The sequence below is a fragment of the Cygnus atratus genome, chromosome 1 (genome assembly GCF_013377495.2).
Source record: "Cygnus atratus isolate AKBS03 ecotype Queensland, Australia chromosome 1, CAtr_DNAZoo_HiC_assembly, whole genome shotgun sequence".
Classification (NCBI taxonomy): Eukaryota; Metazoa; Chordata; class Aves; order Anseriformes; family Anatidae; genus Cygnus; species Cygnus atratus.
Window position 1 is genome coordinate 183,778,587 of NC_066362.1, and position 27,090 is coordinate 183,805,676.

Consider the following 27,090-nt stretch of genomic DNA (forward strand, 5'->3'; position numbering starts at 1 on the left):
TACACCCCTGTCAGGGGGAGAAAGAAAGAGAGAAAGAAAGAAAGAGAAGTGAAGGTAATTTTAAAGGTGCCTCCAGTTCCCATGCTACGGTGCAAAGTCAGTGCTGAGCCTGGTCCTGTTGGCCCCTGTGTCCCCTGTGGTTTTCTAGTGAAAGCACCAGACTAACCTTTGAGATATGAAATCATTTGGGGCTCTTCCTGTGTTTCCCCCTGAAAGGACACATAGGATTCCTAAGTTGTTTACTGGGACAAGAAAGATGAGGATTTGAGAAGGATTCAGGCTTCAGCCTGTAAAACTTGCTCAGGTAAGTGTAGGCACGACGACTTCTTCTGCCTCTCTGCTATTTTGCGTCTGCTATGTAGAGCTCAGCGAGGCTTTTTTGTGTGACTTGTGTATTGCCCAATGCCTCTACTAGTGACCAGTTTTCCTTGTGGCTGTTTTTATTCTTTCCTGTCACTCAGGCAAAGGATCCTAATGCCTGAGACTTCTTGTCCTCTGGTTTTGTTACTGTTATTGAATGCACTCCCCTAAAGAGACACTACTAAAGTTAAATTTCACTGCTCTGCTAGCAACTTGTCTGTGTCCAAGTGTTACAGTACACTTAGTGCCAGGTTTGTAGTGGAAAACGTTTATTTTTTCAGTTTCATTTTACCGAAGTCGTATGTGTGACTGCTCCTGCACAGGCTTTGTTTTCCTCGCTGTGAGAAATGTCCTGCTGGAATACGGAAGAAAAATCTGAAAAAGGAGAGGAAAGGTTGTGTGAGCTGGAAACAACAAAAATTTTCGGGGCGTCTTTGGTAACACACCTTTTTAAAAAATTGGCTAGGTGCAACAGAGCACACTGACCTCTTGAGCACTGTCACAGTTCAAAACAGGTGATGCAGATCCTTGATCTCCTAAAGCGTAACTTTTGAGGAGCTGTTTTCTCCAGAAGTGAAAACGGGTAATAAAAAGCAGGTCCTGCTGCTTAGTTGATGACTGAGTGTGAGTAGAAAGTGCTTGCAGATTTCTTGCAAAAAAGCCCAAAAGCGGGTGCTGTGTATTTGTTTGATGCCTTCTGGAAGAGCCCTTCGGTGTAAACCGCGAGGGGCTGGAGCTGGGGAGCAGAGCGGGCCATGGACGTTGAGACGCAAAGGATGGAAAAGGCTGCAGAGGAGGAAGCAGACAATGAAGGACATGTCAAGGCTTCTGATAAATGGCATAAAATTAAAAATAAAATAAAGGTACTGAAAGCTGGAAGAGAAGATATTTCTGAGGAGTCTTTCTGTGAACTTCCTAGGTGCTTGAATTATCATGCCCAAATTAGTAAAATCGTGGGAGGCAAGAAAAACGATGAACATAAAAGAGTAAAGTTTGATTAAATGAAACAAACAAGCATATTTAAGTACAAAATACTTCTTTTTATTTTCTTATTTGCATCTAAACTGCGCATGCTTAACCTTAAATGCTTTAAATTTTGGCCTAGTTGAACTTGCATAGGTCTCGCTACATCCATTTTAATGTCTTGTTTTGGCTTGAGTGAAACCCTTCTAACTGACCAGAACCAAGTTTTTTTGTTGTTGTTTTGTTTTAGTTTTATAAAATCCGCACAATTTTTTATTCAAATGGGAATTTAATTTTAGTTCATGCACATTGTCAAAATAGTTCAACTTTGTGCATAGGGTCGCTGAGTATTTGTTTAGTTCTAATGCTCTGCTTGGTGTTAAATGTGAAGGTCATCGCTCTGCAGAAGTGTGTCAAACTTGGGATCCACACAGGAAATCACAGGATTTTTTTAATGTCATTCTGAAAATTAGTGGGTTTGTGCACATTGTGGGAGAGGTGGCAATTTCAGAGGAACTTGACTGAAGGGAAGAGATGTTTGAAGGTTGGTGGGTGTATGGGGTGGGAAGATAGGCAGGATATGTCTTGTGGATGAAAAAAAAGATGGAAACTGAGTTTATAAAAAGGTTGCTGAGGCTGATACACTAATAGAACATAAACTGAGTAGGAACACGGAAAAAAGCTGCTTGAAATATTTACATATTTGATGTTGGTGCTCAGGTACTGTGTAGTGTTGTTAACATGAGGATGTTGATAGGAACGGGGCTGTGGTAGACGTGAATCTGGAATTATGTGTATTGCTTAAGGACAGAGCAATTTTGAGAGTACCGTTGTCTTTTGAGAGTACCTGGTATTTACTTCAGCTACTTCTCTTGATTTCCTCATTTTTCAGCTGCTATTGCTCTACCCTTAATGACAAATGGTACCTTGCAAGCAAGTCACGACGTGTAGCACTATTTTTCTTCCTTAAGACTTTTCTAGCACAGAGACTCACAACTGCTGTAGGTGCCAAAGCCTTCTGGTGTTCTTCTGGGAAGCACGAGAGGAATTTTAGACCCCATCAATGCCAATCGCTGCAGGTTGGGGGTGGCGGTGGTGTGTGTTTGGTTTTATGCCGAAGTCTGCAGGACCCTGGCTAGCCTCACTAGCTAAATCTTGCACTTCTCTATTCGTAGGCTTTAAATGCGGACTTCTCCCCTGCTTTTTATGAGGGGGTTGCTCTCCTTCTATTGGACTGTTCTCAACTCTTTTCTCAAATTTTATAAATGCTTTATGTATTACTTTCCTGTCTGTATTCAGTTGACATGAAACCATGAAAACTATCTGTTCAAATATTAGTGTGCTATTTAATTGCAAAACATTATATAAAAATAAGCAAACATAACCTACTAAAATTTTCTTATAAATGTGAAACAAGGGCAGAGTATATAATACTGTTTACAAAGTATCTTTTTTTTTTTTTTTAAATAGTCAGATATTTATTTGTTTTTGAAATTTGTCAAAACTGGATTGGTAAGTCCAAAGGCAGGTTTGGAGAATGTTATTGATTATTCTTTTAAGAACATCAGTAAAGAAATATTAAATTTTTAAGTAGTGCCTTGCAAATTAAAAGGTATTACAAGGATATCTCAAGTATGGTCATAAAGCTGCACCAACCTAATCCTGCCTGCTCACATTTGGGAGTTGAGAGAGGTTAGTTGTCCTTTTATTCCGTACGAGAATTCCCAGCTCACCTGATTATTCAGATTGGTGCCTATGAAGAGGTTTTACATTGACTCTGCTGGCAGAGATGAGGAACATATGATGGAGACTCAGTTCACCCATAGGAGTTTCATTCCTGGTCAGGAAGATTTTGCTGAAATAACTACGTTTAATTCTGCATACTAAACTGTTACCTAATTTCATGGCTGTCAAAGAGTAGAAATGTGGGCTCAGAAGCAAATTAATTATCCACTAACAGCTGAATGGTACCCTGTGCATAAACAAAAGGCATTTACCTCATATCCCATTGATGCATCGTGTAATAAATGTGACAGTTAGGGCATTTCGCCTTATCTCTATTTTCCTGCAGTGTCCATAAAAGTGTTTCTCACTTGTAACAGATGGTCAGAGCACAGCTTTGAAATGTATCTGGAGATGAAGCCCTGTTGATTCCATTAAAAGTGAAGAATTTTCATGCAGATGGAAACAAGGAGGGATTTATTGTTTTTACAATTCCGATGATGAGGTATTTCATACAATGCCTTCCTTTTCTTTTTGCTTGCAGGTGATGTGCCTTCAGGATTTCTTTGGCGATGATGACATTTTTATTGCATGTGGACCGGAAAAGTTCCGTTACCAGGATGACTTCTTGCTGGATGAAAGTGGTAAGAAAACGTATTTTAAAAATGTTTACAACCAGCGCAAAGGACAGCTTTCCATATCGTGCTGGCTTAGCCCAAACTATATCACCTAAATACATTTCAGAAAAAGAATACATGTTTTTATTCTTTAAATTTCAGATACTGAAAATGAGAGGTAACTGAAAGCAATAATAAAGGTACCAAGGGAAAAATATCTCTGCTCGTGCGGCATAAAACTTCATCTCAGCCTGAATTTGATATGCCATAGGAAAAAGTAATGTGTTTGGTGAAACTCCTATTTTACAAGGTCTTTCTTAGTGTTTTGTCTTTATTTTGTCTTTGAATTTATTCTACTTATCACAGTCTCTCAACCTCACAGTTCTTATAATTGATATTTAGATAATGTGTCATAGGTAGTATGATGCAGGAAATTACAATTCCGTATGGAAGATAAACAAGCAGCAAATACAAAGTCATCAGAGGAAATTCAGGGAGTTCTCTGTTTAGTCAGAGACTGACTAATAAAGTAATTTATTTGATGTACAAAATCCTCTAAGGAAACTATGCTTGTTTTGCAGCTAATGTTATAAAGAATATCCCTAAATTGTGAATGGTAGTAGTAAGAAAAAGAAATTATAAGCATTGTGCATTTGAAAACAAAATAAAGAGTTACTGCTTAACTTGAGATTATTTCTATATAGAGCAAGAGCCAGCAAAGGTTTTATTTCCCCCTCACTCTTTTTTAGTCCAGAGTATGTCTCTAATGCATTGCTATCAACTCCTCTAATCTTTTTTCAAAATATCAAAGGTCTCAAAGAAAAGTTGACTTGAAGAATCAGAAAAAAAAATTGTTATAACAGTAATTACTTCATTGTCATCATATATAGAAGTGGAAGACTTCTTGGTTTAGCTGCATCCAGACAAATGTTGGATTGAGTTGTGTAGGAGCAGAAGAAGCCACCTTGTGCAAGACTTTACGTTATGAACAGAAAGGGCCTGGAAAAGCAGGTATCTTTGCTACTGAACAAGGCAATGGCATTTTTATTGGTCACAGACAGATGCAAACACATTCCATGTTTCTCTAGAAGACGTTATAATAAGGAAATAAAAACCAAATAGTGCACCAGATTTGCTCTTTGCAGTAATGAAATTGCTGTGGTTTTCTGTAAAACGTCTGTAAAACGTACAAACTGGAAAAAGTAATGTTAGCCATCTTTAGGACAAGAATTAGAAATGTGAGGGGGATGTACTTGAGCACCAGTGTTGTTTCCCAGGTGGGAGTGTGGCCAGCACTGCAGTCCTTGCCTTTCAGGAGCGGAGAGCCAGGTAGCTGACCGTGTAGCCTGGGCTCAGTTGTGTCTCTTATCTAAAAGATGACACTTGCAGCTGCTCAGTGTCTCCTGGCTGAATCCTGCAGCACTTTTTTGCAGAGCTGACTCGAGAAGTACTGATAAAAGATTTGTCTAAATCTGGTATATAGATCTTCCTTGGAGTTCTGATGTCAAATTCCAGATGTAACCCAACTCTGCTTAGCCTTTATTTGTTTGACATATCATCATGTCTTTGAGTAAGCATTGTCCATCTCTGGAACATTTCTGCTTAAATACATATTATGCAGAGTTGAAATAAAAAATTAGCTGAAACTGTCGGCTGAAAATACAACTTCAGTGACCTGTTCTGGTGTTTGCTTTTGTAATAAGCTAGGAAAGAGAAAAAAATAATATTCCAGACTATGTTTCTCATTTCTTTGCAAATTTCACATCATCGTTGCCTTGCATTTTTGGGGAAGTTAGGAAGCAGAAAATTTGTTTAGGTTTCTTTCCATTAATAGCTGACATACCAATTGGTACAGAGCCATTCAGCCTTCTCTGAGATAGGAGCACGATTTGGAGAGAAAATAAAAAAAAAACAACTGAGCTTTTAGCTTGTTTCGCTTGGCAAATGAAAAGAAGACTGTGTGCTCATATTGTGTCTGTGTGTTCCTCACGGTTAGTCTAAGAACATTAAAATTATTAGTAAGTACTGTCCGACTGTGCAAGACGTGGAAAGCCTGTCTCTGCTTCCCTGAAAAGCAGCTTGAAGCAGCACTGTGCTAGTCTCTGTCGCTACATCCCTTCAGTTCTTCCCAGTTTCAGCTGGATGTTGAGGGTAACCATTGTGGTGCTGCAGCTTAAGGAGTAAAGAAAAGCAAAAATGGAAGGTGGGAAAGAAAAGGACAGAAAATAAATGACTAACTAATCAAGGTGTTCAGGGCTGTTGGGAAAGAGGGAGTTATTTTTCAGGGAGGAAGAATGACCTTGTTTTATGATCTGGGTTCAGAGCTCCTGGTACTAGCATCAAAAAGGTAAGTTTCTGGGATTGGAAAATCAATCACCTACACTGGGATTTGTCTTAGCTAAGAGGAAGTATCAAGAGAAGCTGAATCATCCCAATAAGTTCCTTTCCCAGTAAATAAAATGTTAGACCTATTGATGGGGTAGGTGGTAGATGTTTTATTGACTTGGTCAAAGGTGGAGGTTTAAGACAGTTCAGATGAATTATGCTCTAGAAGTGCCTGGTTTGATTTTATAAATGCTATCTACGTGCCTGGTAAGGCTGTTTTTATCTGTGTTGTATTTCTCTAAAGTTGTTAAACCAACTTTTAGAATGAGATGAATTCTACCCAATGGGAAGGAAAATGAGTAAGGACTCACCAGTCTGCACTACTTCCAGACATCTTCCTGGTTTTTGCTTCCATAACTTGCTCCCAGAATCAGAAATTTAGAAAAAAGAAAAACAGTCTAGAAGTCAGTGAATCAATCTTCTTGTCTAAGTTTGGGATTAATATTTACCTGTTTCTTTTCTGAGAGGTGCTTGTCTAACGTGCCCCTTAGAAGCCTCTGATAATGAGGATTCTGTAACCTCCAGAGAATTTCTGTCCCACTGGTAAACTCTCCTTGATTTTTTTTTTCAGCCATCTCATCCAAGATTCCCATGCTATAAATGAAGCCCATTGCTACTTCTCTTATCTACGGTGAACATGGGAAACAGATGATTGTTTTTTTTCTTAGAAAAATCTGTGGACTGCCACATGCCCCCTCTTCTTTAAGCTGAGCAATTAGTTCAGCCTTTCATTATTTTGACTTTAGGTTCAAACCTGTCCTTGAAAGAGGGAATGTGCTCCTTTGTATCATCTCCCTTCTCTGTTTTATGTCTTTCAGGAAGAGGCATTGCATATCCCCTTGGCAATCAGTTAAGAAAAGTCAGTTAATTAGCGATTCATCAAAGAACAAAATAAGCAGTCGGCACTATACATCGCTGTTTCTTCTCTCTTCCTTCATGTACAGCTGTTTTTCATATTAACCACACTGTTTATCGCATGAAATACAGAATCAATAGACACCACCCCCATCATAATTCCTAGCAGTCATCTCCACATCTGACCTAATGGATACATACGATAGCCACATACACTTCCATGAAGAGAAGGACAGATGGGATCTGAAAACACATGGGAATTGCCGTAATGTTAAAAAGTAAACACCCCTTGTTTATCAGACATCACTGGTGATTCTGTTTTCATAGGAAGGTTTTGTGGGAAATGTAAGCACACAAAAAATTATATTAATGAAGCATACCATTACATCAGCCAGCTTGTAAGGCGAAGAATTCCTCAGTGTAGGATATGGCAGTGGCTGCTTCAGGCGTTGTTATCTTGCACTTCTGGAAACTTGCCCAGAAGTCCCAGTTTTTCTTTAACTGCTGGTGGATCAGTTTTCAAAGAAGAAAATAAGTCAGAGGATGCTTTTCTGTAGCCTTCAGCTGTATGTTGGCAGAGATTAGGATTTAAAGGCCATGCTCACAAAAATATTTGCAATCAACTATTATTTAGGTACCGAAGTAGGATCTGGCAATGTAAGTAACTCATGGGATTGTCCCTAAATGAGAACATCTCCTTGGCTTGTACAGAGATTTCTTCTTTAGCACAGTAAAATAAGTCAGTTTTTGGCAATATCAGAATTAAATGTCAAAAAATTGCTTTATGTTTAGTTAATGTTGGCCAAGTGCTTTGCAAGCTTGAGTCGCACAGTCTAACTCCTAAATGTGACAGAATTCATCACGTACAGACGCATCACGTCAAAAAGCTGCGATTTAGACTGACCAAAGCCAGTATCTACCTCCAAGCAGAGTGTAACCAATATACAATGTCTGGATGTAGAAATAGCTTCAGATCACTTGTCAAGAGCACATGTTCCTGTTATGGAAACAATGATGAGAACAGCTCTTTTGTAGGGGAAAATTAAGACTGGAATCGTTGAAACCTAATTTCCCTTTGACTTTGCTGGCCTGCGTTCATCCTCAGCTTGACATCTCAGTGCCAGGAGTTGTACTGCATCATCCTGCCAGCAGCAGACAGCTTGCCAGGAAAATCTGAGTCCTGCGGTGTCCGCACACGTGTGCGCGCATGGAGGCATGCACATGCATCTGATTCAGTAACTGCGGTTAAGGTCAGGAGTATCGTGTTTATCCCTGTTAATAACCGTCAGGTTTCTCTAACCTCGATTACTCTGTCCTTCCTAAAAGAGGGAGAAAGGGGAAATTGGTTGTAGTCCTCGTCTACCCTGATTTACAGGACAAAGACTGATGTGTTAGCAGCTTTTGGCTAGACTTCGGGGGGGAGAGCATGCTGGCTGACTTACTCTGCCCTCATCAAAAACTCGTGCTTTGGCAATTGGAAAATAATGGTGGGTTCTAGGGACTTGGAGATACAACTTTGCTTTCAACAGAGGCATAAATATAAAGTGTTCCAGCACACTGTGGTATTTCCAAATGTCATCGACTGCTGGGCGTTAGAGACAGATATTCTGTGTATGAGGCCGAAACAAAAGCAGGAAGGGGCTAGTCCTCTGGCATATACCACTTAAACTAATCGTTCAGAGCGGGCAGAATGAAAGCAGCTTGGTTTCCTGTGGATTTGCATCCAGTGCCTCCTTTATTTTCCTACTCCAAGACCTCCAGTTTCATCTCCGCCCTGTCATCATCTCTTAGACGCTTGCCCAGTACCCTCAGCTCCTTCCCACCCGGTCTGCTGCTGCTCGCCCTCATCCCCTTGCCTCTCTTGCTGTAAGGACATTAATAGGGTGTCCCGTGTATCCATCAGGCAGACAGTTGCACAATTTTATCAAAACTGATAGGAATATCCTGTCAGTGAGAGCACTGTTACCCATATCAAACTCCGTAGAAAATGTCTGACGTGTCCCTGAGTTGTTGGCGGAGAAATGCCAGGCCGTGCGGGCAGGCAGGGAGTGCTCACAAAAGGTTTTGTTACCTGGGGCAGCCCCACTAGAAGTTCCCATCTGCTGGGCCCGCTTTGGTGGCACGAGGCTTGGATCCGGTTGCGTGGAAGTACGTGGCTGTGTAAGGCTGACTTGGTTGGTCGTATTTGTGTGTTTCCTGCTCAGGATTTCTCTTTTAACACTTAGCTCTTTTATTGATATGTTCTTTCTGTATTATGCAAGCTCATTTCTTTATCCGTTGCCTGCAAGCTCTTTGCTTTGAATATGCTCTACTCTGTCTTACAGGTCTACTTATTTGACACTTCTCACCTTTCTGCCTAAGCATATCTTGCGGGGAACGTTTGGTCATTCAGACCAGGAATCTTTGCTCCCCTCTGGCTAAACAGGGATAAGGATATGCTAGAGCTTTCGAGAAGATTACATAAGTGTTTCCACTTTATGATTTTATTTTTTTTTTTTAGATTTATGCTGTAGTCCCTCTTTGTTCCTTCTCTTCCCTTACCCCCTCACCATCCGTGTATATTTGCATAGTTGTCATTTTTCAGCATTATTTCTGTGAAAAAGTTGCCTATATATATAATAAGAAAAAATCAGGATCACTTGAAACTTACAGAACAGTAGCTCATTGAAACTAGCCAAACAGCAGTGCTGCAGTTGAGGCTAATTCACTCTCTTCATTGAACCAAATGTTCCTCAATATGTTTTCTGCAGCATTTGCTTTCTCTGATGTCTGTTAAAAATAGCACGAACGAAACGCCATCCAGTAAATAGAGCTGGTGGAAATTCCTACTTCATTTGCATAAGGATTTGAGTATGCATCTTCCTTTGACATTTGGCAAAGGTAAAGTTTGTTTTGGATATAAAAATCGTAAGAACTTTGGGCCATAAAATACCACGCTTTTCTCAATGATAAATATGGAGTTAAATTGCATTTTGATTGAGAATTTATAACGTGAAACTTAAGCCTGTTTAAAAAAAAAACACACAAAATATTTTTAAACATGGTCAGTATTATTATCTTTAATACTGGAGATTTTACTCATATCAGGTAGTGTTAATGTGTTAATAACAGAGCGGACAGAATGTGTTTATTTTTATTGATGTTTTATAGCACGATACTTTTGCTACTTTTTTTTTTTTTCTTACATTGAAATTTCCTGAAGCGAATCTTCTTAGGGGATTATTTAGATTAATCAGATTGGTTCAGGAGCAGAGATTTTTCCTGCAACACATTTTAAGCTAATTTCCCAAAATACAAACATTTCAATTGTACATCCAAATGCAAGGAGCCGAATTCAAATTTTTATTTCCAGTTCTAAAAACAGACTTTGTGCTGGGGGAGTAACACAAATTCAGTAGGCATAACAGATCTTCATATTATTCTGTGGCATTTGAATTCTTAATTTGACTGCCAGATACCTCCTCTTTCATGTAACTTTATTTTAGGCGTAAGTAACTTTATTTTAGCCTTTAGGCATAGTCCATAGGTCGTATAAAGCTCCATTCTGCGTGTCCTCATAAGGTGAGAGCTTCCAAATATGCCAGCTCCCTTGGAGAGTGCTACTTAGGAGAGATTTTCCATCTTTTGCTCTTCCAGTTCTAGTGAAGATGGAAGCATCAGAAAGTAGCTCTGTACAATACTTCCTTCCCTCAAGGCTGTTAAGGAGTTTGGTGTAGAGCATAAACAAGTTTAACTTTAGAGATGTGTAGGGATCACCTTTCGTACATGTTTGGCCATATACTTTTCCTCATCTTGTTAAGCAGTTTGGTGAAATGGAGTATAAAATGCTGGTAATCTTGGCAAGAAGGTTTGTGTTTTTCACAGTTTGTGGATCCTTTCCAATGCAAGAAACTGTTAGGATTGGATCTGTTTCTGAAAAGATGTACCCTGTAGTCCTGTTCCAAGAGATCCTTTGTATAAGCAGCACAGTCCCATTTTCTCCAGTTATTACGAGTTTGGATGAGACATCTTAGAGATGAGTAGTTCCTGCAGTATTAGTCCTTCATTATTCAGCCTGAGAACCTGAACAAACTGTGCTGTCTGCTAAACTGTATTAGAATGGGCCCTGGAGAGCTGCCTGTTTACTGGGTGGTAGTGGTTGTACCAAAGAGGTTTTGTACTGAGATAAGACTCTACTCATCATTAATAAAAATGGACTATGTTGTTAAAATATGGCCACTGTAATTTTCTACTTCTCATACTAGACACCAACTCTATACCTGGAGTGCTGTCATGTCTTGAATAAGTGTGTATGTAAGTGGTTTTTTTAAGGCCAGAAGAGTCCAAAGCTTCTTTTATACTGGCAAAACCTTTTGAAAAGAGAACAATAAATCAAAATCCATGGTTCATTTTAGAAAGCAGATGTGTAAGGAAAATGTATTTGTCCTTAATATTCAGTAAGGGCCTTTTCTGAAAAGTCTAATCAAACACAAACCCCTGTACAGAAGCTGAGAGAGTAAAAACCAACCTGGATAACATTTCAAAGTGGTAAAATTGGAAACAGTACATCAGTGATAGGTATTCATATTTATATACACATACATATTTAATAATATTCTGTGCATACAGACACAAATAATGTACAACCCCACAAAAGGGTTTTTGCACATCCAGTAGATCTCTGTATAACGGCGGTGTTGGTCTGCACTGCTGAAATGATGGTTTACAATACATGCCAAAATACTGGCTCCGTGCTGCTATTTTCAAAATGCAGCCTACAGAAATTTCCCATGTAAAAAATTCCAAGCGCTACCTTGACAGTTCAGGTGGCTCCTGTGAACAGTCACCTTCGAATAAACTTTTTTTGTAGCGTAGCTCACTGCAGGAGGACTGCATGCTAATATTATGCATAAAGTAATCTAAGGCTGACTAATCATTAGGAAGTCTCATGTTGCCAGGGAACTGAACACCCGTAGGTGGTAGGTCATGGAGCTGTGATTTGGATTCTTTTATTCTTCACTTAGAGCTTTTTTTTTTTTTTTTAATGTTCTAAAGGAATTGTAACACGTTTTTTTTTTTTTTTTCCTTTTGGAAGAAAATCCTTTAGGGACCTAGAATGTATTGATGCAAGAGAGGAACTAACCTGAGATTTCTTTTAACTGAAGGACCTGGGTCAAGAAAAGTCTTTGAAAGATAGCTAATTATTACTGTGTGGAGGGTGGTTAGAGACAAAAATTTTGAATTCTAATTTTTTTCTGTTATTCCAAAATAGGAAAGAAACGTTTTTCACAGCTACTTAGAAGATTGTCGAGCAAAAAGGGGAAGACAGCTTAAAGAGCAAGGCAGTTTCTGATAAAGACACAATGTTAAGGAAGAAAAAAATCCTGCAGGAGAACAAATTTGATGGACCTTTATTAAAAATATTTCTCTAACTTTGTCTGCTCTGTCTGTTTTACCAGCACACATCAATGTGTACAGATCATGGGAAAATGTAATAGACAGATTTTTTAGTAGCAGTTGCTGTATTGCAGGGCTGGAAGACAGTACATGTTTTTCTTTCTGCTTAAAAAACATAAATTGGGGAACCATGGGGGAGTAAAGGCAAGGGAGACTAACCTGGGAATCAACTAAGATGCCTGAAATTGTCAATAAAAAGAAAAATCTTAAATTAATACATGAGCATTTAATAAAAAGGACAAACCCACGTAAGTAAAACAGGATTGATTTTTTTCTAATCCCTTTGAGGAGGACAGTTCTCCGGAGATTCTTTAGGGAGTGTTCTGGGATTACAGACTGGATACAGACAGACAGCTGTGTAGTTTTTACCGGAGGGAGAAATACTCATGTGTTATGAAATGCTTTAAACTTCCTAGATGCAGATTAGAGACAAAATTCTGCTAATGCTAACTGGGAACATGTATTCCATTTGTGAAAGCTGTGTATAGTGAACCTATAAACCATAATGCTGTTGTAGATTTAGTGCTATTCGTAATAAAAATATTACAGAACTGTCCTAGAGCATTAGATATTGTAATCTTATATTGATTTTATTTACGTTGAATAGAATTTTAAAGAAGATCAAGCCAATTCAGCATTTTTATTTATTTTATTTTAAGAGAGAATACTTCGAAAAATCAAGAGAATTCATCAGTGAACTCCATTGTACTTAAGAGACCTGAACATACAGGAGGTTTGGAATTTCTTTAATGCAAAGGTCCAAAACCTGACAGGTTTGCATCTGTCCAAAGGAGAAAATACATTGTTAAGGAAGTCATATGAAAAGCTAAGGATGAAAATATTCACATAGTAACATTTGCCAAATTTATGCTGATTTTGACCTTGATAAATCAAATTTGATAAAAACATTTTAGGCAGGTGAGGAGATAACCAAAAACAACAAAAAACAAACAAACAAAAACAAACAAAAAAACCTGTAAGAGCTAAAGTGATGATACAGTGCAGTACACACATCCTGTTGTGCAGGTGAAAACCTGTCACAGGTTTTTTTCCTCAACTAAGTTTGTATATGCTATATGTGCAATGCAGATACTCAATAACAGGACCTTAATGCTGCTCACCCTCCTGTAATGCAAAACTGGCACCAGCACAGATTACAGATTGTCCATCACTTCCTTACTAATCTGATTTATCATACCCAAGAAAAACAGGCTCTTTGTGCTCTCAGCTAGGACATCAACTTTACAAACAAACTCATTTATAAACTTCAGAATATTCTCTGAACAGTTTCTGAAGTATGCTGTGATATCCAGAATGAAAGATGGTTTCGTAGGCTAGGTCTGTTGCCAGCCTAACTGCATTTCCAGTCTGCAATTACTTAAAACTTCTCAGAAGATTAAAACAACACTGGGACTTTACACACCTTAGTAAGTGTTATGGTGTTAGCAGATGTTCTTAGTAAAGCCACGTTTTCCAAATATCGCACTGTTAGCCTATTGCCAGCGTGATTCAGCCTGTTTACTTTAGTTTTATCTAAATAATTATAGCAAAATTTAATTGCCTGAACCAGATAGCGTTCAAGGAGAACCCATTAATATTAGCGGCAAAAGCTGCCTGGGGATTTGTAAATTAGAGCCAGTCCTGAAGTTCTTGGTATTTTTTTTAGCTTAGGAAGCTGATTTCTGGCTTTTCTGATGATGGGTACAGCAATGTTGCGGTAAGTCCAGTGTAGCTGAAGACAGCAGGGACATCCCGGAGGTAGAAGAGGCTGAAGTGTGGGTGGGCTGGCACCAGTACGTGCCCACAGAGAGCACCCACCAGGTTTTTGTTGCCCATGCTGCAGCACAGCTCCATGTGCGAGGCACATGTGTGCAGGTGTGAATGGGCTTTTAATATCGGCATCTAAAAGTGTTTTGCTTTAAAGGGTGCTGCACTTAATTGTTCTGCGCATGAGGATTTTGGCTGTGAAAACACACGGTTGACAAGCTCTGCATCGTAAGGCATTAAACTGAATCTCCAGTTTTGCTTTTTTTCTTCTGTCCCTTTGAAGACACTTAAGGCAACGGCTGATTTGCTATTTGTCCTGTTTCACACCTGAATAATTTGTATTGTGTGTACAAAAAATGGGTAAAAACTTTCAGAACTGTGGACATGCTGACATGCTTTTTGTTTTCTTAAGGGCATGCTAAATAATGTCGCTCTTTTAAATAGCTGTTAGAATACCAGGTGTTTTTATTCCTTCAGACAACATCAATCTGCGGTTTTCTTCTTTAAAAAACATTGCTTTCAATACTCATTACAGGCAGATTTGAGGCACTAACTAGAAAAAAGATCAGTCTGTAGTATTCTGAACTCCTTGAGGTATATTAAAGAAGTTTATTTGCTGCAAGAGAGACAGTGTGTGCCTGTCTAACTTTATTTGAAACCAAACCTACTGCAGTGGACACTTACATAACAGCAGGTGTTTAAATGGAATAAAAATATGGTTCTTATTCCTCCTCTATTTTTCCACAATGTTTTGAAAGTTTCATCTCTTTTTCCCTACCCGTTACAAGCAATCTACACTACTTAAATGTTCCTGACAACCAAAAGCAAAATCAGACCAGTTACCCGGGTGTGATTTAGAATAATTGCATTATTTAGGTAAGTGTCTGATTGGATTGGGGACTAGATTTGAATACAGCTTTTCAGAGTGAGGATGGAGAAAATGGTGTGAAAAGAACCTACACTTTTCTTTTTTCTTTTTCCCTGGGATTTAACACACTATTTTAAGTGGATGGATGATGTTTAGTAAAGAACAAGATGAGAGGAAAACCTGCAAGAAATGCAGAGTAAACATGCCAGTAGTTTCACAGTGGATGTTGTAGGTACATGGGAAGATAGCACAGACTATCCGTCGTTTTTGGCAAGGTTCCAAGGTACCTGATATTCTTGCCATGGGCAAATCTATAATTAGCCTAAAACCCTACACACTGATTGAGCTATCCTGGGTACCAAAACCAATGACTTCCTACTGAACTAAAACAGTCTGCTTCTCGCTGGCACTAGTCCACGTTTCTTGCCTCCAAAACAAGTGCTTTGATATTTTTCGTGCAGGAATGCAAGAGGCATGAAGCTGAAATAGGAAGCAAGAAGGAGCATGTGTCTACGGGCTAGTAAGCAAGACCACGTAACCTCAGGAAGGTCCTCGCTGCTGGCTTGGGCATGTCCCATGTCACTTTGTCACCCAGGTGGGCCCCCGTCGTAGCAACTTGGCTTGGCTCTCTGAATCCACTTCAGCAGTGAGAGAACCTTAAACTTTGGAAATGAGGATCCAGACCCGAGAGGCTTCATAGAATCATTAAGGTTGGAAAAGACTTCCAAGATCATCTGGTCCAACCATTCCCCTACTACCAATGTTACCCACTAAACCCTGTCCCTAAGCACCGTGTCCAACCTTTCCTTGAACACCTCCAGGGACAGTGATGGCAATTCCAGTGTCGGCCTCAAAATAACTCACAGGAGAAGACTCTGCAGAACAGTTTGTCTTCCAGGTTGCATTCTCAACAAATACTTTCTCAAGTCACATTTATAAACCGGAATGCAATAGGCATAGCTCCTTAATCACGCCAGTACTTTAAATTTGCTATTTCTATATCCTCGTCCATATTATCAGTGAACTTTAGCACAGCCATTTCACAGCCATTAACTAACCAATAGTCTTTGGTTGGTACCATGACTGGTTTTTTTTAATGATAGTGTCCCAGTGGCAAACAGAATTTACGGTTACTTTTGCTTACTAAACTGATAAAACAATTTCCCTCATTTTTCTCTAGGTTCTTAAAAGTGTTTCTAGAGTCCTGTGATCTTTCCCTTTGCTTCCTATTTCTCTTGTGAGTCAGACTGCTTTGTTAGCAGTACTTTGTGAGCTTATTTTCAATTTTAAGTATCTTCAATTGCAAAAAACGAATTAAGTGGAAAACTGTAATTTGTAAATGACTGAAGAATGACCATCTTTCAAACTATGTAATCACGTCTTGTCTGACAACAGTGACACAAAAGCAGTTGTTGAACTGTTCCTGCAGCTTACTGGGGCATTAACATTACAAAGAAGGATTTCTGTATGAGCTGGAGATGTACAGAGAGTCCAAAAATCTCTTACGGGTAATTTGAAGAAACTTGTGCTCAAACACTGAGAAAATCAAATACAAGTGTCAAAGCCTAACACAAATACTGTACTGTTATTCCTGTTCTACCTTATGGTAATTACATAAACAACTTATTCTTCATCTCTCCTTTTGTGCCTAGAGTTTCTAGAGTCCAGGTCAGGTTGAAAGGTAGAGTTTGCATTTAAGTTTCAGAGCGTTTAAATTTGAGAGCTTTTCCGTCATTCATTCATAGCTTGTGGCCTTACCAGGGACCATGTAATTCTTGGGGCATTTCACTTCTGTTTGGTAACGGGTCTGAAGTATGAAATAACTTTGGAAAGGACCAAGAGCTTTGTCAGTTCATGACAGTTTTATAAAGTGATTGAGGAGTTAGTACATCAGCCGACTCTACACGGGAACTGTGGTTATTCATGAGCTGCAGTGCTGATGGTCAGCTGGTGTTTCTCTGGTCTGCAGGACTATGCTACAAAGTTTTCAATCTCAAGTGACTCAAGGATTTGTGAGAACATGCTTTTTTTGTCATCTTAATCCTTTTCATGGCTCCTCCATTAAGCATAACCTTTGCAGGCCTAGAGTTTGGGTCTAGCTAATGAACTCCTTTTGCAGAAGTGATGGAATAGTCTTCTAGCTAAAATAAGAGATTCCTTGACACTGTAGATTTCTTTGTTGTCTTAGAGGTGAATACAGCTTTTAACGGTTTTCTGCGTTCCCTGGATTTTTATTGCATTGATCTGTAATATAATTTGCATGCATTGTGCTTTAACAGCTTTCATCTGTAGTAGGATATCGAGCACTTCCTCTTCCGACTTTTATGATGTCATTATTTCCGACTCTGAATTTGGTCCAGGTGCTCATTATGTATTTGAACTCCTTACAGATGACAGGCACTTATTGATGGAGACATGGCTGCATAGCAGGAGTTGCTTGTAGTACAGATGAACAAAAAGACTTCTTGGAATTGTTTAATGTGAAGGTAACCCGAGTGTACGAGTACAATGCAAAATAGGAACCTGTGAGCTCAAGTGGAGTATTCATAAATACTCTTTAGGATTTAAAGACAAGGACAAATGCTTCCAGCCGGAAGCTGTGCCAGGTTAATTCTTTAAAGACCTTCTAGATGAGACAACAGGATAAGAAAGACCACAGAGAGCCCTTGCAGATTATTGTTTGTTGCAGTCTCTTTCACACCATTTATTAAGAATGAATTCTGAATGAATTCATGATGCTGGAAATAGATAGGTCTTGTTGAAATTGCAGACATGAATAAGGAGGTTCAGTGATTGTTATCAAGAAAAGTAAGGCATATAGATTGTCAGTAATGGAAGCTGCTTTCAGTAGATGCTTTTTATGAGCCTGTAGGTAAAAGTAAATAGAAGCTCCATAGGATCATAGCTTATTCAAATGATATTGCTGCAGTTGGATGTAACTGAGGCTTCCTTTTTTTTTTTTTTTTTAAGCATGTAAATTGTCTTCATTAAACTGTACGGATTTTGTTATCTTTGGGGACTTTTTGTGCTTTGGATTTGGGGGTGAGGGTGCTTTGGCTATGAACTGTAGGGCAGCAGCCTTTTTCTTCCAGTAAATCTGTCATCTGGAAGATTTCCAAAAATGCTCGCATTCTCATAACTCTTTCAAATTGTTGGTACAGCATACTGAAGACAACTTGTATAGTTCTTGTTGCTGTCCCAAAATATTGACGTGCCGGTGTTTTTTTGTTTGTATCGTTGGAACTATAAATATAAAGGGGACACACTTTCTCCAAGCTCTCAAATGATGGTCTTGATAGATAGGAACAAGCCAACTGTGTGTGATGTATAGTAAATTGTAATAGCTATGTCCTTGTAAACTTCTCTGCTTTCATACAAGCCTAAAATTCTGAAACATGCTTTCTGCTTATCTGGCAAATTTGGAAAGTAAATCATTTGTGGACATAATTAATAAAGAATGTCCATGTTAAATAAGGTTATGTTAGCATGTTGGCTATGGCAGGCTTTCTGGATAAGCATTTTCAGTCCTCAACAGATCATGGGGAAAATTCTTATACATGCATGTTTTATAATTACAGAATGGATTTTTCTGAATGATAGTTCTAGTGTAAATGTCCCAGAAGTCCCTTCAGAGCTCCTGCTTTTCTTACTGAACACCTTATAACATCATCTGCTCTTTAACAAGTATTGCTAGTTCTTGTGGCCTGTTTCCCCATGCTTGCCAGAAAATCCTTTTTGTCCCCTCCCCAACACACAAAACAGCATACCCGGACTTATCCGTATGACGTCAAACTTCTGTTTTAGATCCTTCTTCAGTGATATTACTTACCTTTCTTCTGGTGAACCTCATGATGCAGTTAGGTGGATGGGCACCTGAAAATATTTGGTGCTTTACATGAGTATGTGTGTGTTTTTGTTTTTTTTTCCATTTTAAATAACCTATATTTCTCAAAACTATTGAAAAGTACTTCCATGTCTTTATCTCCCTTTTAGCAGTTATTTCATGGTTCTCCATGTCTGTTTTAATGATGACGGTATTCTACAATACCATTATTCACCACCATCTGCAATGAGCAGGGCTGTTCCTATTACAGGGCTCTGTACAAATTCGCGCAAACATCATCATTTGAGTTACACACAGGCTTTTTCATGTCTTCAACTGCAGAAGGCTGACTTGAGACTCACAGTGGTGACTGAGTGGTCTGTTCAAAGACCATCCATCACATTCATCCTGTGGGTTAGTCTTTCAATCCAAGTCTGAGGAAATTATGATTTAGTTAGTATATACGGGACCTCTGAATTCCATTTTGTATGATTCTGTCTATCCATCATAATACTTCTCTCCTTTACGCACAAATATCTCTGGACAATGATTCTGTACTTTTCTGTGTGCGGTTAGCATCTTACGTAGCTGGGAGCAGCTTCAGTAAACTAGTTGGACAATTAAGTTGAATGTGATTCTTGGATGTACTGTGATGAGATCTGACCAGTAACCGTTCATGCATTGGGAATGGGAAAAGTGAGGAAAAAGAGATCTTCTTCCCAGAATACAGTTTTTAAAAGTTGGAGTCCATTCTTCCCACTGCAGGATTCACTTGTTCTGCAGTTATCATAGAATCATAGAATATCCCGAGTTGGAAGGGACCCATAAGGATCATCGAGTCCAACTCCTATCATTAGGAGTAGCCTTGTTGTCAGGTCTCCCACTCTGGAAGTGTTTAAACTCTTCATAGTGTGTGCTTTAGAAGTGCCTGACTGGGCAGGGTACGTGACTGCCACCATTGCCACTGCAGTGGGAGCTGGCGTCATTTTCTTTAAAGCTGCCTGTGATCTGCAAACCTGGTAATGAAGAGAGAAAAAAGAAATGAAATGCAACAGTAATACGTACCTCCTGGGTATTTGAAAGCCACAGAGTGCTAATTAAAATCTCAGACTTAAATATCTGATCCTAGGGAGTATGAAACAGTACATGGGTTAGCTAGAAACCATAACTTTACAGATAAACAACACCAAAATAAAATTATAAGTGTCTAGGGCCAGTTAACTGGGTTTTTAGTAAAATTTCCTTTGAATAGGCATTGGTATATACGTCTGAAAACTCATTTATTTTTCCAGCATTTGCATGTATTAGTAGTGTTATTTTCTTAGATCCTTCAGCTGTGAGATGCCAAAAGGTTATCAAATGTGGTGCAGCAGTTCCTAGCGTGCTTTCTGCACAGCGTTCAAGCTGTCCCTTCTTAGGCCTTAGCACTTCACCCGAGGAAACTGTCCCTTCTTTGCTGGCTTACCTCTTCGTGGGACCAGGGACGATTCATACTGCTTAGAAATGCCAGTGAGAAGCTGTTAGGGCTTGATGCCTAAGATATTTCGTACCAATGCTTTTTAACATGTCTTATTTTACCTTCCAAGTACCTCCAAATTCATCTGCTAGGGCACTCGATTTCCCCTCCCCTCGTGGTGTAACCGGCTGAGTGGTAGTGTGTGGTCTGTGGTAGAGCTGGGCAGAAATAGAAGTGAAGTGTGGAAATAGCTAAAATTGGGCTGTAATAAGAGCAGATACAGTATAAGGAAAGAGCTAAAAATACCTTCCAAATAGCCGTGTGTGTGTTGTACAAATGAGAACAAAATTATAATGGCCAGTATACAGATTCTGTTGCTTAGGGATTTTCTTCCTTTAACAATCTGTTGATTTTCACTTCCTTTTACAGAGGATTTCGCTTTGGTTTGGTTTTTAGCTCAGAAGTAATTTCTTTGCTGCTTATTATTTGGTAAAATGATACTATTTCTAAACATCTATTTTATATAAGTACTGGTAAAAATCCAAATAAATGTTTTAGCTACAAAAAAAAAACACAACATAAAAACAAACAAAAAATCCCCTTGTACTAATACTTGTAGTTTACTTCACCGTTATCTGCTTCCCTCAACATTTCAGCATGACTGCTTCCTCTTTCCTCTGCCATCCCTTGCAGGACAGCACTGGAAGTACGAAACTGCACGCCCCCACCTCTCCTTTCCATGCCTGCAATAGCAGTAGCCTGTGGATATCAGGAAGGGGAATTGGAAAGAAGGTTCTGCTTCTCCCATGACAGCTCTGTGTGGGAAATGCTCCGTGGTGGTGTACAGCATGGCCCACTAACCATGCATGCAGTAGGCAGAAGAAGTAGAGGTGGTGTGTCCTCCAGGGTGTAGGCAGCATCTTCACAGAGCATCTCTGTGAGGTCCAAAGACTTCTGAAGGAATATTTTATTCACATGAAAGCACTTCTATAGGTGTGAATTTTGTCCAGACCTTTTCTTTTCTGTGGAGATGTATAAATCTCAAAAAACAACCCCAAACCTTCATCAGTGAGAGTTTTTATGGAATCATGTTTTCAGATCTGTTCCCAGCCCTGCTTCCTCTGATTTCCTTAGATGGACAAATAATAAAGTTTTCCCTAACCTTCTCTAACTTCTAGGAATTGAGGACCTATACTTTGAGCAAATCATCCTGAGAACAGTGAGATAACGTGGAAGATTTCTATCCACAGAGTTAAAGTTTTCATGAAGTTTTATGAGCAACTGGTAAACAACATTTTGTAATGGGAGGTATCAAGCAGCTTCAACTATAATGTTCTATTGAATGTTTGGTTGAAGTGAACTGTAATGTTCCACTTAATGTAATCTCAATAATGTGTTTTGCAGTAGAAAGGAGGGCTGATGGTGTGGTTCAGGCAACATTATACACGTGAGTTGCAGAGAAACAAAAGTTCTTGGCACCAAGTATCTTTTAAATGTGGCAATGCTGTAAATATGAGTCACAGAATGGAATAATTTAGTGTTTCTTTGTGCATTTCTTGACGTGCACTTCAGTAGAAGTACAAAAATTTTAAATTGCCATTTTCTTTTAAAAATGGATCTTAAGTAGTGCTACTAATTACAACAGCAAGAACAACATTGCATGTTTTATATTGAGACATCTGTTCGGCATGGTGTCTTGAGTGTGCCAGCTGTGCCAGTTAGGATTTCTCATGCAATTAATAGCCTGGGGATCTAAGTCCTCCCAAAAGTCAGGTGCTCAGAGATGTCTGAACATATATTGTCAGAACAAAAATAAAAAACTTCAGTAGAAGTTACTGGGCGTCTTTTGTGGCTGAAAATTTTATGAAGATTTTCAAAAACGTTCAGTGTGTTATCAAGATCTAGGAATATGAGATGGCTTTGGTAAAAACAAGTTAAAAATACCTGCAGTATTCAAACGTTTTCATCTTTGATGAATTTATGTAGCTTGATGTTTGAACTGTTTGAAAAAAGGTCTTTTCAAAAGCAAGTTACACTGAACGCAGAACCATTTAGAAGATCTAGAAATAAGATTTTAGAGCAGAGCAGATCATGATATTAAATCTGAGGCCTGAAATAGAAGTTAATCTTGACATTTGTTTTTAAGCCAATCTATGGAGTGAAAAAATAAGTTGCATCTGTCCCTCTGAACTTGTGTCTTTACTACCTCTTCTCCTCATAATGCCAGCATAGATACTGCAATATATATATTGCATATGTATATGGCAGAGATTTGAAACAGTAAAAATGAATTCAGTGATAAAAGGAGACTACTTTCTAACGCACTGTGACTGCCAACGGTAAGGCTTCATTGAATAGTTGCAGCAACCCAGTAGATTCAGAGTAATACCAGAAGCAGTCAAAAATAATCAAATAATCACAAGAATTGCAGTAGAAACCTTGATGTTTTAGTTTTCCTAACTTGAACTTGGACATCTATAAAGGACTAGTGTCTGTCATACACTGTGGACTCCTCCTTTGCCAGGGCACCACCCTTCTTACTGCTCCCTCCGGTGGTCTTCCCCTCATATCATCTTCTCGAATCCTCGATTGTGGTCATTTCTTTGTTCTCCAGCTACAGTCTCAGTGTTATTTGTGTTTCCAGCCCATCAAATGTGATTTCTCCAATTGTTCATTCCTTGCTGCATCAGAAAGCCTTTGCTGTATCCTTATTCTCTTAGATCCTTTCCAGGTTCTGCACTGTGGTATATTGCACAGTAATATCTTTACAGTTAACTCATACATTATTCTCTCCCAATTTCTCTTCCTATTCCCTCACTGCTTTGTTCTATCATTAAAACAAAAACAAACAACCCCCCCACCTACTTTCAGGCAAAAGGGGAGAGAGGTGACAGAATAAGCCTCAAGATGTGATAAGATGCTGGCAGACAATATTTTTGTCTGTACAGAGCAGTTAAGGACACTCTTGAATATTGTGTTGAGTGAAAGCATCTTTGCCCATTGAATTTCTTGGGAATGACATTTTTTATATATACTTCACTTTAAGATGTTGCTGACCTTTGAACCAAAATTATCCCATGTATTCCCCTTCTCTTAGTGATGAAAACTAATTTGTTGGAAATAATTTTGAGAATGAAATTATGGGAAGATATATTTACACAAACAGGAGAAACTGTATTACATCGAAGTCTTCCAATGTATTTTGTTTTACCTTGTTGTAACTCTTAAATTAGATTTTGTCTTTTTCATCTTTAGTGCTGTAACTTCGATGGTCTTACATGTTTGGAGTGACCCCCCAGAATTTCCTACTTAAACTGGTGATATTGCTTGTACTGGAAGCAAACTTGCCGTGGGGAGAAAAAAAAAAAACATAATAAATAATAAAAAAGCAGAAGCTTGATTACAAGTTTGGAATATTCAAAAATGGCAGATCTTTAGGCATTCACTTACACCCCTTAAATAAGACATATTTCCAAATTTCATTTTTCATATTCTGTTTGGAGTTTAAAAAAAAAAAGCACATTATTTAAAAAATCTAAAATATCACTGCAGAAATGTGTAATTATTTAATTAAGGAAATACAGGAAAAAATAGGAAGTATGTCTAGAAGCTTCATATACAGCCAAATACAATCCAAGAACATCTTCAGCTAGTATATATTGTCATAGTCCCTTGGTGGCAACTCAAGTAAAATCAAGTTGTACAAGTCAAAAATGTGCACTGATGTGTGCACATTAAACATCTGCTCTAAAAAAAAAATCTAAAAATATTTTGAGATTGAAATAAACTGCAAAAATCTGTTTCCTATTGTTTTCTCTTTTAAGACATTTAGCCCTGTAGACCACATTTGTAAAGCTGAAAATATATGAGGTCCATTTAATTATGGAAACCATAAAAACTAAGATGTAAGATACTGCATTAAAGGAAGGCTGACTATCTGCTAAATGAATTCAGCCAGTTCCTTTCAGATATGATCAATGTGATGTACAGGCAGAAAGTTAGGGAAATTCCAAAGAAATATGGGGAAAGGAGTAGGAACAATTTTGTGAAAATGACAGGGAAAAAAATCAGTGGGACTGGATCGCTTCTTGGTTTGTTTTTATGGCATGCTTTGAGAACAGACTTTCTTTATTAATGCATATGCTAAAATGATCTTTTGCTGCAGCCTCTTTCCATTGCTGTCTGGAACCTGGAGATGAAATCCAGAGCTCTGTTTTTCATACAGGTTTGTTTTAACGAAGCCACAAAATTTCTGGGATTCCGACCAGTAAACTTAGGGAAATCCAGTTTGGCGAAGGTCAAGCTTCACTAGGGTGCGTGGCTCAGGGCTTCTTGTTGCTGTGTGGAGCATGGCTCTTCTTACAGCACACCAGTCATGCAGCTGGTAGCTTTTGAGTTGAGTCTCAAGAATGTGGGTCCTGTATCTGGTAACAGCTTCAACCAATTGATTCTTTCCATGTAAGATGAAAGAGGTGAGAACAGGTAAGACCATTCCTCGTCTCCTTTGTTGCTTAATAGCTTTTTGAATAAAGCCACAGAAGTTAAGTGAAGCATAAGGCTTTTTCTTTATGTAGGTGTTCTCCCCGTCTATAGTACCAATACAGTAAAAATCACCACATATTTTCCCACCCCCTACGTACATAATGAAAAAATAGCTTTTGCCTGAGATATAAAATTAATCGTGTGGAGATCAGCAGCACACTGCTATGCTGCAATTCTGTTGCTTCCATAGAGATTCATTTTCCATTTCCAATTGCTAGGGGAGCCATAAAATATTTAGATACCTACGTATGTAGAAATCTTTTGTTGGATACAATTGTCCAGACATAGAAGATCTACAGTTAGCTTTAGTGACTGGATCTGTGAGATTTAGGGGGGGAGGGGAACCCAGAGCACTAAGATCTGAAATAAATTCTGCAGAATTTCACATATTATTTAAAATAACCTTCAGATTAAAATGAAGTTAATTGCTCATTTGCCATAATGTAAAGCAATGTGTTGTATTAAACCAAGGATAGGTGTAGAGTTCTCTTGACCTAAACAGCATCCTCACTGAGTTGAACTGGAAAAACGATGTACATTTCTTGTGTAACTTCTACAGGTTTTATTAGCTACTTTATTCTCTCTGAGGTGCGATTTAGAAAAAAAAAAAGTAGTATACACCCTCTTGAGAAACATTAACACATGGAAAGTTGAGCAGAAATAGACAAAAATAACACGAGATCAAATTCTTTATTGTGCCTTTGAACTACAGTCCATCTACAAAACCTTCCACATTTAGGTGAGATTTTTTTCTGCCTTTTGCCACCAGCATAGGAGTGGCAGAGGAGCCCCAGGTTGCCATGACAGGTAGCATCTAACGTACCTCGTTAAGTCTGGTATCTTTGATAGAACTTCATACATCCAAGTAATAACTTTCTGTCCCCAAGAATCCCAGGTCTCAGTTTGGTTCCTTGACTTTTTCCTGTCCCGTCTCCCACGCACTCACCTCTCCTGTCTTAAGAGAAGCCCAATGTTCCTGTGAGTTTTCTTCAAACAAAGGGTCCATTATTAAATCTGGTGCACCCAGATGCTCCATTTGGACCTTGGGACAGGGCAGGGGGTGAAGAGGAAGCGAGAATGAGAAACAGTAAAACTTTCATCAATGGCTATTCTGTTGTTCGAGCTTCTGACAATGGAACATGCACATGTTGCCTTCTATAAACATGTGCATTGCACCGGGTTGAAATCCAACGAATTTCATCCAAACAACATCTAAATATTAGAGGGAAGCGAGCAAAGAGCTATGGTTGCTGGAAAAAATACAGGGAAGAAAAAAAGGTTCTGTGTAGTACAGTGAGTAATAATTGGATTGGTAGACATTTGTAGGATAATATTGAAAGAGCAAACATTTAGGTCATATAATTAGGAAACTGAGAAAAAAAGTAGCAAGAATAAAAAAATAGCAACTGAAGAAGACATATGTAGCAAAAGTTATAAAATTGTTTGTTGCATTGCTCTTCCTAAGTAAGCAAGGGCAGCACAGTACCTGATTGACACGAGGTTTCTGAGGTTACATAGTACGGTGGTTGTGCCAGTGTCAAATCGGGAATTTCATCGGTGTTTGCGTTTGGCATACTCTATATGTTCCATAACGCAAAAGTTCTGAGTGGATGTTTGCAACGGTTTGTCAGTAGTTGGCGTATAACCTTTTCTCATAAAATTCTTTTGTTATACTCACAATTAATTCAGATAAAATGCATCAGTTTGTATATGTGTATGCTATCGTATTAATAGTAATTTGCAGGACGATAGAGGTTGTTTCAGCTGCCTAATTCAATACAGGAAGTCAGTGAGATCATACATCATGGAACAAATTATCTTTTATCTTAAAGGAGAGTGAAAACACTACTCTTAGATTTATGTGAATGGACATATGCTCTTGCACCTAACTGCTCTGAAAGCAAATTGGTCAGTTTTCTATACAGATACATTTGAATTATCAGATCAATACTCACCACACTGCTTTTTAGGGTTCCTACTTCATGTATTGTGGTCAGGTGTCTTGTTGAACAAACAGATGCTTCTAAAACACTTTACACTCCATTTTTTTATTCTAAATTATTTGCTTGGCTGGTAGACTTGAAGTTCATATACACAAACAATTTCAGTATCTTGAAAAGCAATCTCACATCAGCTAAGCTGTAGCAATTGTCCATGTGCACATAATTTAATCTCCTTCTATTGTAGGCTCAGCTAAGCCATGTTGCACTAACTCACTTTTACCATGGATAGATGCAGATAATTGCCGTGACTCAGCTGACACTCAGTAACATGGTAAGCTGCAGTAACCTCATTG

General features: G+C 38.6%; 1 protein-coding gene across 3 annotated transcripts in view; it reads left to right on the forward strand.

Annotated features, from left to right (window-relative positions):
* The window catches only part of DCLK1 (doublecortin like kinase 1), a 239,195-nt gene that overhangs the window by 120,334 nt on the left and 91,771 nt on the right, over positions 1-27,090 (forward strand). For all 3 annotated transcript variants that reach the window (XM_035542885.1, XM_035542884.2, XM_035542886.2), the window contains exon 4: positions 3,590-3,689. In XM_035542885.1, the coding sequence (XP_035398778.1) occupies positions 3,590-3,689 (100 nt within the window). The remainder of the gene's footprint in view (positions 1-3,589; positions 3,690-27,090) is intronic.